A 15,188-nucleotide genomic window follows, 5' to 3' on the forward strand; every position below is an offset into this window, starting at 1 on the left:
ATCTCCTTGTCAAAAATCAGTTGACCATAGGTAGATGGGCTGATTTCTGGGTTCTTAATTTTATTCCATTCATCTATTTATCTGTCATTGTACCAATACCACTCTGTCTTGACCACCACAGCAGTGCAGTAGGATTTTAAATCAGGTAGTGAGATGCCTCCTACGTTGTTCCTCTTTTTAAGGATTGCTTTGCTTATTCAGGGCATCTTTCCATTCCAAATTAAATTGAAGATTGCCTTATCCATCTTGTTGAAGAATGGACTTGGTATTTGTATTGGGATTGTATTGAACATGTATTGAGTCTTCCTATCCATGATCAAGATATATTCTTCCATTTATCCAAATCTCTTTTTGTTTCTTGTTGTAATGTTTTGTAATTTTTTTCGTTGGATTTACTACCAAGTATTTAATCTGGTGATTAGCTATTGTGATGAGTATTGTTTTTCTTAGCTCCAGTTCTGTATTCTCTTTGTCACTGTAGAGAAATCCAATTGATTTTTGTATATTGATCTTGTATCTTGCCACTTTGCTGAACTGGTCAACGATGCCCAGTAGTTTTCTTGCTGAGTCTTTCAGGTTTTCTAAGTATAATATCATATCATCTGTATATAGAGATCATTTTACCGCCTCTCTGCTAATTTGGATACCTCTTATTTCCTTCTCTTGTCTTATTGCTATCGCTAAGACATCCAGTACACTATTGGATAGTAGAGGTCATAGTAGGCATCCTTGCCTGGTTCCTATTCTCAAAGGGAATGCCTTTAATCTCTCTCCATTGAGAACAATGTTGGCTCTTGGGTTTGAGTATATATTTTTTACTTTGTTGAGGAAATTCCCTTCTATTTCTATTTTGTTGAGTGTTTTAGTCAGAAAAGAATGTTAGATTTTGTCAAAGGTCTTTTCTGCATCAAATGATAAGATTATGTAGTTCTTGTTCTTTGTTAACATGGTGAATTATATTGATTGTTTTTCTAATATTGAACCATCCTTGCATACCTATTATGAATCCCACTTTGTCATGGTGAATTACTTTTTTTTTAATGTATCTTTGGATTCTATTGGCCAGGATTTTAGTCAATATTTTTTCATGAGAAATATATGCCTATTGTTTCCATTTTGGTGGTGTTTTTACCTAGCTTTGATATCAAGGATAGGTTTGCTTCATAGAATCAGTCTCGGAGAATTCATAGTTTTCTATTTTCTGAAATATTTTATGTATAATTGGTGACAATTCTTCTCTGACTGTTTGAGAAAATTAACTTGTAAAACCATCTGGTCCAGGCTTCTTTTTGGGTGGAAGTTCTTTTATTACCTTTTCGATTTCTTCTTTTGTAATGGGTCTGTTCAGGTGTTCAATTTCAGTTTGTGTCAGTTTAGGTAGATTGTGAATTTCTAAGTATTTTCCATTTCCTCTAGGTTTTCATATTTGAGTATAGTTTTTCATAATATTCCAATGTTAGACTTTTTATTTTAGTTGGTTCTTTTGTGACATTGCCTATTTCATCTCTTATTCAGATTATTTGTGTCTTTTCCTTTGTTAGTTTTGCTAGTGATTTGTCTATTTTATTGACCTTTTCAAAGAACCAACTTCTAGTTTTGCTGATGGTTTCAATTGTTTTTCTGTTTGCTATATTTCTGCTCTATTTTTTATAATTTCAGTTTTTCTAGAGGGTGTCAGATTTTCTTGCTGTTCCTTTTCAATTTATTGGAGATGCTGAGTTAGAGAGTCAATGGTCATTTTTTTTCTGCCTTTCGATGTGTTTGCTTATTCCTATAAATTGACCTTTGAGTACTGTTTTGGCTTTTTCCCAAAGCTTTTGGCAAATTGTGTTTTCATTTTCCTTTGTTTTAAGAAACTTTTTAATTCCATTTTTTATTTCTAGTACCCACTCATGTTTAAGCAAGGTGTCGTTCAGCTTCTAACTGTATGGGGGTTTTTGGTCCTTTATCCTCTCATTATTAATTTCTAATTTTGTAGTATTGTGGTCTGAGAAAATGCTTTGTTTTATTTCTATGTCTTTGAATTTGTTGATGCTTGCCTTGTGACCTAAAATATGATCTCTCTGGAGAATATTCCATGCACATTGGAGAAGAAGGTATACAGTGCTTTTTGGGGGTGCATAACCTATAAATATCTATGAGTTCGAGTTGGTTTATCCTGTGGTTTAATTCTTTGGCATCTTTGAGTTTCTTTATGGTAGTTGTATATTTTCTTGAAAGTGGTGTATTGAAGTCTCCAGCTGCTATGGTAGTGTTTTCTATTTCCTTTTTTCAGTTTTGTTAATGTTTGTTTTATATATTTTACAGGTCTTTCATTTGGTCCAGTGATACTTATTATTGTTATGTCCCTCTTGTTGTGTTGCCCCTTTCAGCATAATGTAATGACTTTCCTTGTCCTTTGTGATGGTTTTTGCATTGAAATTTATTTTATCTGAGGTTAATATTGCTATTTCTGCTTTTTTCTGCCTGCCATTTGCTTAGTATATTTTTTCCCACCCTTTTAATTTTAGTCTTTATCTTCATTTTTCAGGTGTGTCTCTTGTAGACAACATATTGATGGATTTTGTTTTTGTATCCAATCTGCTGCTACTCTTTTTCTCTTCAGTTGTGCATTCAAACCATTCACATTCCTTGTGATTTTATTAAGACACAAGGTTTTATTGCTATCATTTTGTTGAGTTCTTTTTGGTGTTGTTGCTGGTTACTTTGGTCCATCCTACCTTCTGTGGCATCTCTGTCAGGACATCTCTTAGTGTTTCCTGCCACACTGGTCTTGTTTTTACATACTCCATTAGGTTCTGTTTTTCTGGGAATATCTTGATCTCTCCTTCATATTTGATGGACAGTTTTTCTGAGTACAGTATTCTTGATTGACAGTTGTATTCTTTGAGTGTTTGGTGTATGTCATTCCACTGTCCTCTGCTTGCATGGTTTCTGCTGAGAAATTGGCACTTAATCTTATCTGCTCTCCCTTAAAGGTTATTCTTTGTTTCTCCCTCACTGCTTTCAGAATTCTCACTTTATCTTTGGTTCTGGCAAATTTGACTATGATATGCTTTGGTGTCTTTCTTTCGGGGTCCATTCTATATGGTGTTCATTTAGCTTCTTGAAAATAGATCGATAGATAGATAGAGATAGAGATAGAGATAGATAGATAGATAGATAGATAGATAGATAGATAGATATAGATGTATATTTTTCTCTCATTCTTCATTATACCTAGGAAGTTTTCTTCTAGCAATTCTTCCACAACTTTTTTAGTGCCTTTATTTGCTTCTTTCTGTTTTGGGATTCTGATGTCACACATGTTATATCTCTTAATGGTGTCCCAAAGTCTTAGGTTTTCATCTTTTTCCTTCCTTTTTTATTCTGCTTTTTGCTCTATCAGATCAGTGGTGACAACTCTTCTATTTCACTGGTTGTGTGTTCCATCTTTTCAACTCTGTTCATGTGTCCCTCCATCATGTTGACAGCATCTGAAACATTAGACCTCATGTTTTGGATCATGGTTTCTTGTTTTTTTTCCCAGTGACTCTAATGCCTTCGTTTTATCTGCATTACTTTGGATTGTTTTTTTAAGCTCCTGGGTTTTGCTTGAAGTGTCCTGTAATTCTTCAAGTTTGTCTTTCACCCATTGAAAACATTCAATCATTGTTCTTTTAAATTTTGTCTCAAAAAGCTCCATCAGACTTTCTGGCTTCAGAAAATCCATTGATATGGTGTCACCCTTTGGGGGTGACATCCTGCTTTGTGCTTGTGTAGGGTGGAAAGTAGCCTGCTTCTTATGTGACATTGCTGTGGTAGAGTTTTTCATGCCTGAGGTGATGATAAGTTCTTGATATGAAGACACTGCTCTAGACAAGGGTGGAGCAGCTACCCCATTTGTGTTTCTCTTTGAACTTCTGACTTAAGGGGAAGATTCAGTTCAGGGAGTGTGAGAGCAGCCTCCTGCAGTTAAGCCAGATCAAAGGGTTCTGGATTAAAGGCAAGTTTGTTTACTGGACATGGAGGCACAGGTGTGTTTCTGAACAGGGGCTGGGCAGGCATGAGGGAGGGGCTGGCACAGGGGCAGGATGAGCACTGGGGTGGGGCAGTCAAGAACTGGGACCTCACTCAGATTTCAGCTGTCTGGGTGTGCTTACACTCAGGGACCTCATTCAAATTCCAGCTGTTTGTCTCTCACCCAGCAGCTCTTGCCCAAAGGCTCTCGGTATGACTGTGCTCTGGATCCAGCAGGTCTTAAGAAAACTCAGTCAAATTCCTGTTGAATTGCTTGCTTATGGCTGGTGGATCCCACAACTGCTTGGCTGGTGGCTTCTTCTGAGGCCTGTAGCTCGCTGCTCCTGTGGCTTCCAAAAGAATTATTTTAATAATAATTCTGACTCAAATTCCTACTGTCTGCATCAGTATCTGCACTGCTGTGTTGGTCTCTGTGCTGCCACATCCTAGATACACCTCTTATAAGCACCTTTGTTAATGGATTTTTAAAAAAATTGATTCTACTACTCTTTTTCTCTTAGTTGAAGTATTTAAGCCTTTTACATTAAGTGTCATTATTGACAGGCCAGGTTTCATCACTGCCTTTCTGCTATGTTTCTTTTTTATCTTCTTTCTGGTTACAGTGGCCCATCCACTTTTCTTGCATTCATCTGTGTAAAGGACTTCCTTAACATTTCTGGTAGAGTGATCTTCTTATCTTTTTTCCTCACAAATTTCTCGAATTCCTGTTCTACAAATAACCTAATTTTTTCCACATATTTGATGGACAGCATTGCTGAGTACAAGATCCTTAGGGGGCAATTGTTTTCTTTCAACTTTTGTATATGCCATCCTGTGGGCATCTTCTGCTGAGATATCAGAGCTTAATTTAATTGCTTTTCCTTTGTAGATGATTGGTTTTGCTCATGCTGCTTTTAATACTTTATCACTCATATTTGAGAATTTTACTATTATATATCTTGATGTTTTTCTTTTGGAGTCTAATCTGTTTGGTGTTTTCTGAGCTTCTTGAATGTATCTCTTTATTATACCTGTAAAGTTTTCATCTAATACCTCTTCCACAGTTTTCTTAGTACTTTCCCTGTTCCTCTTCAATCATACATATGTTTTTCTTTTGACATTATACTATATGATTCTAATGTTTTCTTCATTTTCCTTACATCTCTCATTTTTTCTTCTAGTATATTCTTATTGAAGTTCTTACCTTCTGGCTCACTGACTTCCTGTTCCATTTTCGGCTTTGCTTTTTTCTCCTTCCAGCATTTTGTAAACATCTGCCATTTCAGTCTTGATATTCTGGACTGGATTGCATTTTCATTTATTTTTGTTATTTCCCAGTACTGTGTGGGCTCTACCCTCTGTCCTGTGATGACTTTTTTTTTTCACGTCTTCCACCTTTGTATCTATAGTTTCAATTATTTCTTCTATTTTTTACTGTTTCTTCAGTAGTTGTTAATGTTTGTCCATGTTGATATATTTCATCTTCTTCACTATCTTCTAGGGTATTCTCTTCACTTATATTTCCTTTTGTTCTTCTGCCATTTGTACCTTTTTAGCTGTTAATATAACTCAAAGTCTATATATTCCAATATCTGCTCCCATCTCTGAACTATTATTGGGTCTGCAATATGTTCTACATTTTAAGGAGAAGATTTGTTTGTTTTCTTCACAATGTTTGAGGCTGCCTGTTCCTTTCTTTACATTATGTGAAATTTTTCTTGATATATGTTAGTTTGTTTTTGTGTTCTTTAAGTTGGTGCTGCTGTTGTGTCTGTAAGTTGGTGATAATTCTTTATGAAGCTATTGATTAGTCACAGGCTTACAATGTTCTGTTTACAGGGGTGAGTAACTTACTGTACTGGAAGTCCTTTCTGAACCTGTGCATCAGGAAAGTTTTTCTTTCTTTAATTTTATTTTATTGATTTTAATGAACATTTACAGAGATTTTGGATTTCCATTCATTCATTGTTGCACTTTTTTCTTTACTGCCCCCCCCCCTTGCTGGTTTGCTTCTCTCTTTGAAAAGCAAAAGATAAACTTCTTCATTTTCTAAAGTCCTTCAGGTCCTTTCTAGTTTGCAGAGCAGTCCTGTAGTAATCTCATTTGAGTGTGCCTTGCCTCTCCTAAAGTTTCTTGTTGTCCTTGGTGGTCTTGCTGAGAGAGATCAGGTTCACCAACTGAAGTAGTTTCTCTCCAAGAGATACTCAATGCACTCTCTGAGAAGAAGTCTCTCACTGAACTTTGCCCCCCCCCACACACACACAAAATCTATTACTTTCACTAATGGTCTACAGAGTGGTCCCATGGCCTGATAGACCAATTGAAGCTGTTTCTGTCCAGAGGTGTTGCAAGCAGCTCCCTCCCCTGCATCTTTATGTGCCCATTGTGGGATTCTATCACTTGATTATAGACCCCTCTCCTAAAAGTTTTGTCCTCACTGGCCTGCAGAATGCCTCAGCAGCCATGTTCCCTACTCTTTCTAGATTCTTAGGGGTTTTTTTTAGTCATTAAACGTTTTCTAAGTAAAAGCTTTTTATGCATGTTGAAATGATTATTTCATTTGTCTTCATTATTCTGTTAGGGTAGATTTTGGAAAATAGCCTTTTTTCCTGGAATAAACCCAATTTTGGCATGAAATTTTATCATTTTTATATATTTATTGATTTGATGTGTTAATTTTTAAGAATTTTTAATTAACTTTTATAAGTAATATTGACCTATAATTATCATAATTTTCTTATGAGAAATTAATATCAAGTTTATCCTGGACTTGTAAGTAAATTAGGTTGTAGGACCTCATTTCTTAGTCTCCAGAAAATTTGATGAGATATTTGTGCTATTTTTTATTGTGATAAAATATACAAAATGTAAGATTTATAATTTTAATCATGTTTAATTTTACAATCCACAGTCATTAATTATACTAAAAAATATTTTGCAGCCATCAAGACTGTTTGATTTAAAACCTTTTTCACTAGAAGAAATTTTATACACATCAATGCAGCACTTTCCTTCTTTCCCCTGCTACTAGCACAGGGTAACCATGAATCTATTTTGTCTCTGTGCATTTGTCTTTTCTAAGTATTTTATGCAAATGATACTATACAACAGTTGTTCCTGTGTCTCACTTATTTTACTTAGTCTAACTTTTTCAAGGTTTATCTATGCCTTAATGTGTAAGAAATTTTGCTACCCCCCCATTTTGTTTATTTAGATTTTTGTTCAGCAACACTTAAGTGGCTTCCACATTTTGGCTACTTTAAATACTACTGCAATGTACATTGTTGTTGCTATATGCCATCAATGTGACTATGACTTATAGCAATCCTATGCACAACATCTCTGAACACTGCTCAATCCTGAGCCAATCTCTGATACACCTAGCCTCATTACCCCAGCTTTTGTGTCAATACGTCTCATCCAGGATTTCTTCTCATGTACTGTCCTTCCATCCTTCCAAGCATGATATCGTTCTCCAAGGTCTGGTCCTTTCTGGCAACATGCCTAAGTATGTTTGATGGAGCTTCAAAATCCTTTCCTCCAAGGAGCAGTTTGGCTTCATCCTCTCTAAGACATATCTGTTAGTTCTTTTGTATACAAGTATCTATTTATGTCCCTGCAGTAAGTTCTTTTAAATTTACAAGTCAGATTACTGGATTCTATATCTATTTGTCCTTTTGTGTCTAGTTTCTTTAGCTTAGCAAAATGACTTCCTTGTTTATTCTTGTTATGTGAATTATTTGTGGTGGTGTTTTTTTAACATTACATGATATAGTTTGTTTATCCATCCATTCATCTGTTCATCAGCATTTAATCTGTTCCTATCTCTATTTTTTTTAACAAATATTTTAAATAATGCTGCAATGAATGTGGTTGTGCTTATATCTGCTTGTGGCTTAGCTCTTATTTCTTGGAGATATATACCTAGCAATGTAGTTACTAGAACAAATAGTATTTCTATTTCTAACTTTTTAAGGAGTCAACATTGGTTCCCAGTGTTTTTATTTGCTTTTCTTCACTGGCTTGTGAAGCTATCTCTGGTGGCCTATTGGTAAGAAGCTGTACTGCCAACCTGAATGCACATAGTTTGCATCTATCCAATGCTCAGAGGAAGAAGATGGACAGTCTCCTCCCATGAGATTTACAGCCTCTGAAATCTTGCTGAAGGATCAGCTATAACTTGGTTCTGATATGACGGCACATAACAACAACTGTAATGAACAAGGGCATTTCCACATATGTTTGTCATGTCAATGGGCAACTTTAATATCTTCTTTGGTGAAATATCTGTTCATGTACACTGCCAATTTCTGTTGCAAAATATATTTTCCCCAGTCTGTATGTTCCTTTTTCACACTTTTAAGATGCTTGATAGACATAAAAATTCAGTTTTGAGGTGGTTTCCTTCATCTATATGTAGATCAAGAAGCAGTTACCTGAACAGAACATGGGAAGACTGCATGGTTTAAAATCAGGAAAGGTTTCAGGTTTGCATCAGGGTCTTATCCTATCTATGTATCTTTTTAATCTGTTTGCTGAGCAAATGATTTGGGACATTGGACTATATGAAGAAGAATGTGGCATCAGGATTGGAGGAAGACTAATTAATAATCTGTTGTTGTTATGTGCGATCGAGTTGTCTGCGGTTCATAACGACCTTATGTAAAACAGCCCTAAACTCTGCCCTATCCTGTGCCAATCTCACCATCACAAACACACCTACCCCCATTGCCCCAGTCACTGAATCAATCAATCTCATCCAGGGTCTTCCTCTCCTGTGCTGTCCCTCTACTCTCCCAAGCATGACATCCCTCTCCAAGGTCTGGTCCCTCATTACAACATGCCCAAAATATGTCAGACGAAGCTTCAGAATCCTTGCCTCCAAGAAGCAGACCAGCTTCATCCTCTCCAGGACAAACCTGTTCCTTTTCTTAGAAGTCAGTGGTGTATTCAATACTCTTCTCCAACTCCACAGCTCAAAGTCATCAATTCTCCTTCTGTCATCCCTAGTCATTGTCCAGCTCTCCGATGCATAGCAAGTTATTGCAAAGACCATGGCATGTATCAGGTGCACCTTAGTCTCCAGACTGACATCATTGTTCTTTAGTACTTTGGAGAGGTCTCTAACTACAGACTTTCCCATTGCAATACGTCTTTTAATTTCCTGGCTGCTGGTGCCAAGCAAACTAAAACTATGAACTATCTCAATTTCTTCTCCATCAATTGTGATGCTGCCAATTAGCCCAGTGGTGAGAATCTTTGTTTTCTTGATATTGAGCCTCAAACCATACTGAAGACTGCAGTCCCTGACCTTTTACAGCAAGTGCTTCAGGTCCTCCTCAGTTTCAGCAAGCAAGGTTGTGTCATTTGCATAACGCAGATTGTTGATACTTCTTCCTCCAATCTGGATGCCACATTTTTTCCTCATAGAGCCCAGCCTCCTGGATAGTCTATTCTGCATAAATATTGAAAAGGTATGGAGTCAGGATGCAGCCCTAGCATACACCCTTCCCAATTTTGAACCATGCAGTGTTTCTCTACTCTGTTCTGACGACTGCCTTCTGGTCCAAGTATAGGTATTGCATTAGCACAATCAAGTGTTCTGGGATCCGCATTCTTCTCAGAGTTAGCCACAGTTTGTTATGATCCACACAGTCAAATGCCTATGTTATGTAAATAAAACAACCCTGCTTCTGGAAAATGAAGAAGACTTGGAGCACTTGCTAAAGGATAGCAAAGAGTACAGCTTTCAATATTGATTACAACTCAACATCAAGAAAACAAACATACTTACAAATTGACCAAGAAGCAACATCATGATAGATGAATAAAAAATTGAAGGTGTTAACAATTTCATTTTACTCGGATGCAAAATCAAAATCCATGGTAACAAATTCAAGAAATCAAAAGACCTATTGCATTATGCATATCTGCTGTCAAGAGCATCTTTAAGGTGATAAAGGTCAATGATGTCATTTTGAAAGTTAAGATGCACCTGATCCAAACTATGGTTTTTTAATGGCAATATGCATGTGAAAGTTGAACAATGAATAAGGAAGAAACAGGAAGAAGAATTAACATCTTTGAATGGTGGTATTGGTGAAGAGTACTGAATATACCATTTGCTGCCAAAGGAACAAACAAATCTGTCTTAAAAGTGCAACCAGGGTCCTACCTTAGAGAAAAGAATGAAGAAACTTATCTCACATTGGGCACATTTTCAGGAGACACTGGTCAGCTAAGTCAGCTCCAACTCAACTACAGTGAGTGCTTTCCCCCAACTTTTCAGAAGTAATTCTCTTTTCCTGGTGTGTCCTCCTTCCACTCCTACCCATTCTTTAGTGCTTTTCTCAAAGGTCAGTGATCCAATCCCTTTCCTGAGGTTTTCCTATGAATATGAACATACTGGCATTTTTTATGGCAAAATCACCCTTTAATTCTCAGTAGCATGTGTTTATTTTGTAGTCCCTTCATTTAACTATGTCTTGATTTCAATGACTTTATGCACCTATATAACTCTAAACAGTTTTCTTATTACCCTGTTCATATTTGGCATCACTAAGTGAAATAAAAATGAAAAGTTTCATTTAAAAACAATGGCATAGAGTAGTTATTCATATTTTCCTTAAGTCCCACCCTTGGACAAACTCTGAAATGAACACAACCAATCACCAAATCAAGTCAGTGACTTACATGCTAAAAAGAGTCATCTTTGCTATTTTCTTGACAAAACAGAACCTGTGGTTGGTCAGGTAATTCTAGCTCCTATTGAACTGTGCTTATACAGTGTCTATTGGGAATATTTTATTATATTTTGGAGGAACATTGTTCTAAGTGGTACAGCACTCTTATGTCAATATGCTGTACTGAGGTAACTTGGGGTTGCTGTGATGCTGAACCTTGTGCCATTGATATGTTAAATGCCATAAAGGTTATCCCTGGTGGACAGTGGTGGAGCTCCCAGTTAAAGATAGGTTTGGAAGCAGGAGTGGCATCCACTTAATAAACAACATGTCTCTGGAAACTCTGTGAACTTTTGATAAATGTTGATAGTTATAGAAAAGCTTCAGGCCTTTTGTTCATTGAGTTATTATGAGTTATGCTCAACTCCACAGCAATTAACAACAACAACATTGGGAATAAGATCTTCCTTAGGACTTGAGATGAGATATCACATATAGGGCACCCTATGAATTTGCTTTGCTCATTAAAATCTGCATTATTAGTAATATTTTTTGCATTAAGTCCCTAAAGCAACATGCTAAGTTGTATGTTTATGTTGATAGCTGAATGTGTGTATTGAGAGCTTAATAGACTCAACTTTTCTGAGTGTTGTATTTTTCACCTTTCTGTGAAAATGTAACTAACAGGTGAGATATTTGTAAGTATCTGTACATATGAAATATTCTTTAAAAACACAGTCTTTCTTCTCTTGCAGGTTTCCAGAAGCTTTGAAGTCACTAGAAGAGAAGGTAGGGGAAAAGCACTCATCTCTTTTATTCTCAGTTCATTTTGGAAGCAGTTTGTTGAAACGAAAGTGAACTTTGGACATGTGGGTAGCCTCTTCTTTGAAATAACATGCGGCCTTTTCTGGGTACTGACGACTTGGCACTCACTTCTAGGAATTACAAGAACTAAAGATCAGTTTTTCTTGGGAGAACTATGTGTTCTGCCTTCAAGTATCAGAGGTGAAGTTTTGGGAACTGGCTCGTTCATGATCATGCTACAGTATTTCTTTGAAAAGAGACCTTATTTTCGAGTGAAGTTTCCCCAACAAAAGCATCAATTAAAAATGGTGTATGGCTTGAAGTATTTCAATATCTGAAGAGATGCCACTGTGAGAAAATAGTTCTAGTTAGATTTTTCGTTTTAGATAAGCTGAGATAAAAATAACTTTTGGAAACAATTCCATGATGTTCTATTTTCCCTGTTAGCTTTCCTTGAGCACAGTTGTTTTCTAGTCTCTGAGGTAAGCATACATATGGGTGGTAATTTCTCAAGTCTGTTAGTGGAAATTGAAGTTCCCTTTATTCACTTTAAGCAATACTAGTCTTTAATAAAAACACTTCTCCTGGATGATTTATGGAATCATCACCAATCATCCCTTTATATAGGAATGGGAGGATGAAGTCAGAAATCAAAGTGTGTTCTTGGTCTGGGCGGTGGCCTTTGGGTTTAGTATCGAACATATCCTTCTCTAAGGAGTTCTCTCCAATAAGGGTAACTGTCTAAAAGAAAATGCCAGTTCTCTATATTGATTGCTATATATAACAGATTCTTGCCTTCTGTTTAGTGCTGACTATATGTGCAACATGAAAAGCAGAATAGCCACATTATAAAAATTTCTTTCTACAGCTTAGGGACCCAGACTTTCTATAGCACCTGTACTAATGGTTATTCAAATTGATGGTTTGCTACTCTCTATGGTGCTGGAGGAACTGTAGGGTTGAAAGGGCCTGGGTGACTTGGCTGTAGAATGGATTTCCTGTCCCCATTTGCCATTACCTTTGCTTGTGTACTCAATAGTCTTTGAACTGTGTCCATATGCAACACTATGCTGTGTGGACATAAAAATGAGATATAGACGGGAGCTTCAGAGATAAATATCTTATTGAAAATTACATTTACTATGAGATGACCATGTAGGATGGGAGGAATTAGTTATATGGGAAGGGAAGGGTGGGCTGAACTTTGGATTTGAGTATAATTCCCTTCTTAGCAGGTTACTTGAATGTGAATGCTTAGAATTCATTTGCATTATGGTATCACATATACACTTAACCTTTTGTAGTTTTACTGTGCTTGAGTTGGAAATGTCTCCAAATAATAAGGCTAGGAGAATAAGAGAACCACATGCATTTCTACTCAAAAGCATAAAAAAGGCTGCTTGAACTTAAGGTTCCAAGTCCTCAGGATATTGAGAATCTCTGGAAGATGAACAAAGGTGTGGTTGGCCTGTACTCAGCCCATCTCCTCCTCTTTCTCCACTCTCACGCACCTCTGGTTTTCAGCTCTCACTGCTTACTAACTGGGAACATTTGTTGTGGGCTTGTTCTGGCAAAATTGTTCTGATAAACTATTTTACCTTTCAATCAGCTGATGCCTTTCCTACCTGTTTATGTCAAAGCTGAGTGTTTGAGAGTTCCTGAAATAGCGTCGTGCCTAAATGTGCATCTTAAAACATGGTAAGAAGGAAAAAATGGTGGGACCTTCCAGATCAGCATGTGAGCTGGCTCGCTCACGCTCTCACTTTCTGCTTCTCTCTCTTCCTACCTCTCATCCTTTTTTTTCTTTCATTGCTGTCAGCTTAGAACATAGCTGACTCTATGGTAGGTTTTTCAGAGTCACATGGCAGGGGGTTTCCATCTTTCTCCTTTAGGAACAGCCAGTGAATTAGAACTGCTTGCCTTTGGGTTGGCAGTACAGCTTCTTACCCACTAGACCATCAGAGTTCCCTTCAGGTATTTCAGAATCTGAGAATTCCTGACCTAGGCTTCATTCAGGATTGTTAATCTTCTCCAGCAGAGTATAGGTGAGCACAGAACCACCAAGAAAATGAATAGGTCTGTCTTAGAGAGGATGAAATCAAGTTCCTCCTTGGAGGCTAAGATTTTGAAGCTTCATCTCACATACTTTTGGCACATGGCGAGGAGGGACCAATCCTTGGAGGACGACATCAGGCTTGCAGTGGTAGAGAGACAGCGCAGGAGAGGAAGACCCCAGATGAGATGGATTGATGCAGTGACTGGGGCAATGGGGTTGTGTGTCAGTATCGGTGAGACTAACTCAGGACAGGGCAGGGGTGAGAGCTGCTGTACATAGGATTGCTGTGTGTGGCAGGAGATTCAATGGCACATAACAACAACTACAACATGATACTTTTTGTTAATTATTACTCCTAAAAATAAAAATAAAAATAAATGCTGCCATTTAGCAGCATACATTTCCAGTTGGTTCTTTTAGCACTGACCCCCTCAGCCAAAGAATCTGAGATGGTTTCCTGTTTTTTTTTTTTTGTTTTGTTTTAATGATGTATCTTACTTGAGAATACCAGCTGCTTTCAGGGTTCAGTGATACAAACTGATAACTGATTGCAAATTCACACCATGACTTTTGGAAATACTTGACAAATTGTCAAGTGAGAATAGCTAACATTAGCAATGGGAATGATGTCTGGGCTGAATCACATGGGGTTGGGGACTGTGAGAGTAATACGAATAAATGCACTGCATGTTTTAGACCTGCTCTCTGCCTTATTTCTCATTCCCTCCCTTGAGGCTTACATGCAGCACTATTGAAGTTTACCAGATTGTACCCTGCTGTTCTTGCCTCTGGCCTCACATACACTTTCTCTGCAACCTATAGATCTTGTATCCTGCTCCTCTTTGTCAAATTCCACCTCCCTGGTCTCTTCCTAATTTCCTTCTTGAAGTGCCTGACTTAAGACAATATAGTTAATTGATCATATTGTGAGGAGGGGTTTGTCCTTGGAAAAAAGATAGCCAGTCATCCACAGAGAGGAAAACCCTAAGCCAGACAGATTGGCACAGTGATGGTAAGAGTGGGACATGACAGAGATCATGAGGGCAGTACAGGATATGGCAAGGTCTTGTTTATATGGTCACTATGAGTCATGGTCAAGTTCACAACATCTAACAACATCAGGTTATTAATTTCTTGAAAGCAGAAATCTCCCATAATTCATAAATTTTTCCATACTCCTAGCTAGAGGCCTGGCAGATAGATGTTGCTCAACAATTATTTAATTAAATGGAGCATTGTGTTTGTGCTTGGTTGGGTTTGTTGTTTTTTTTCTTCAATATTATCCTAAAAATGTCCAAGTGAAGCACCACATTCTTTGGTTCTAGAAAGGTATTCTTTTTTTATTACTATTATGAAATTTTATTAGTTTTAATGAACATTTACAGAGATTTTGGGTTTTCATTCATTCATTGTTGCACTGTTTTCTCCACCCTCCTCCCCAGTTTGTTCTTCTCCCCCCCCATGTCTATTTTAATTGTACAATTGCCACAGTGCTTGTCAAAGCCAGTTCTGATTAATCTCCTTTGTCAGTGTGTCCCTTGCCATTCCCTGTCACTCCTCCCTGAGAGAGACTTCACCCTGATTCATAAGGAAAAGGGGATGGCGTATTCTCTTAGCTACTTCCTGCTGAAAAGGGTCGCTGTGGG

The 15,188-nt window shown here is 37.3% G+C and overlaps 1 protein-coding gene across 1 annotated transcript in view; it reads left to right on the forward strand.

The window, feature by feature from the left end:
- Window positions 1-15,188, forward strand: part of FSTL4 (follistatin-like 4) — a 628,064-nt gene that overhangs the window by 62,249 nt on the left and 550,627 nt on the right. The window contains exon 2 of the mRNA XM_006888071.1: window positions 11,438-11,471. Coding sequence (XP_006888133.1) covers window positions 11,438-11,471 — 34 coding nt within the window. The remainder of the gene's footprint in view (window positions 1-11,437; window positions 11,472-15,188) is intronic.

The sequence above is a fragment of the Elephantulus edwardii genome, unplaced genomic scaffold, assembly GCF_000299155.1.
Source record: "Elephantulus edwardii isolate Elephantulus edwardi_28Jun2011 unplaced genomic scaffold, EleEdw1.0 scaffold00064, whole genome shotgun sequence".
Lineage (NCBI taxonomy): Eukaryota > Metazoa > Chordata > Mammalia > Macroscelidea > Macroscelididae > Elephantulus > Elephantulus edwardii.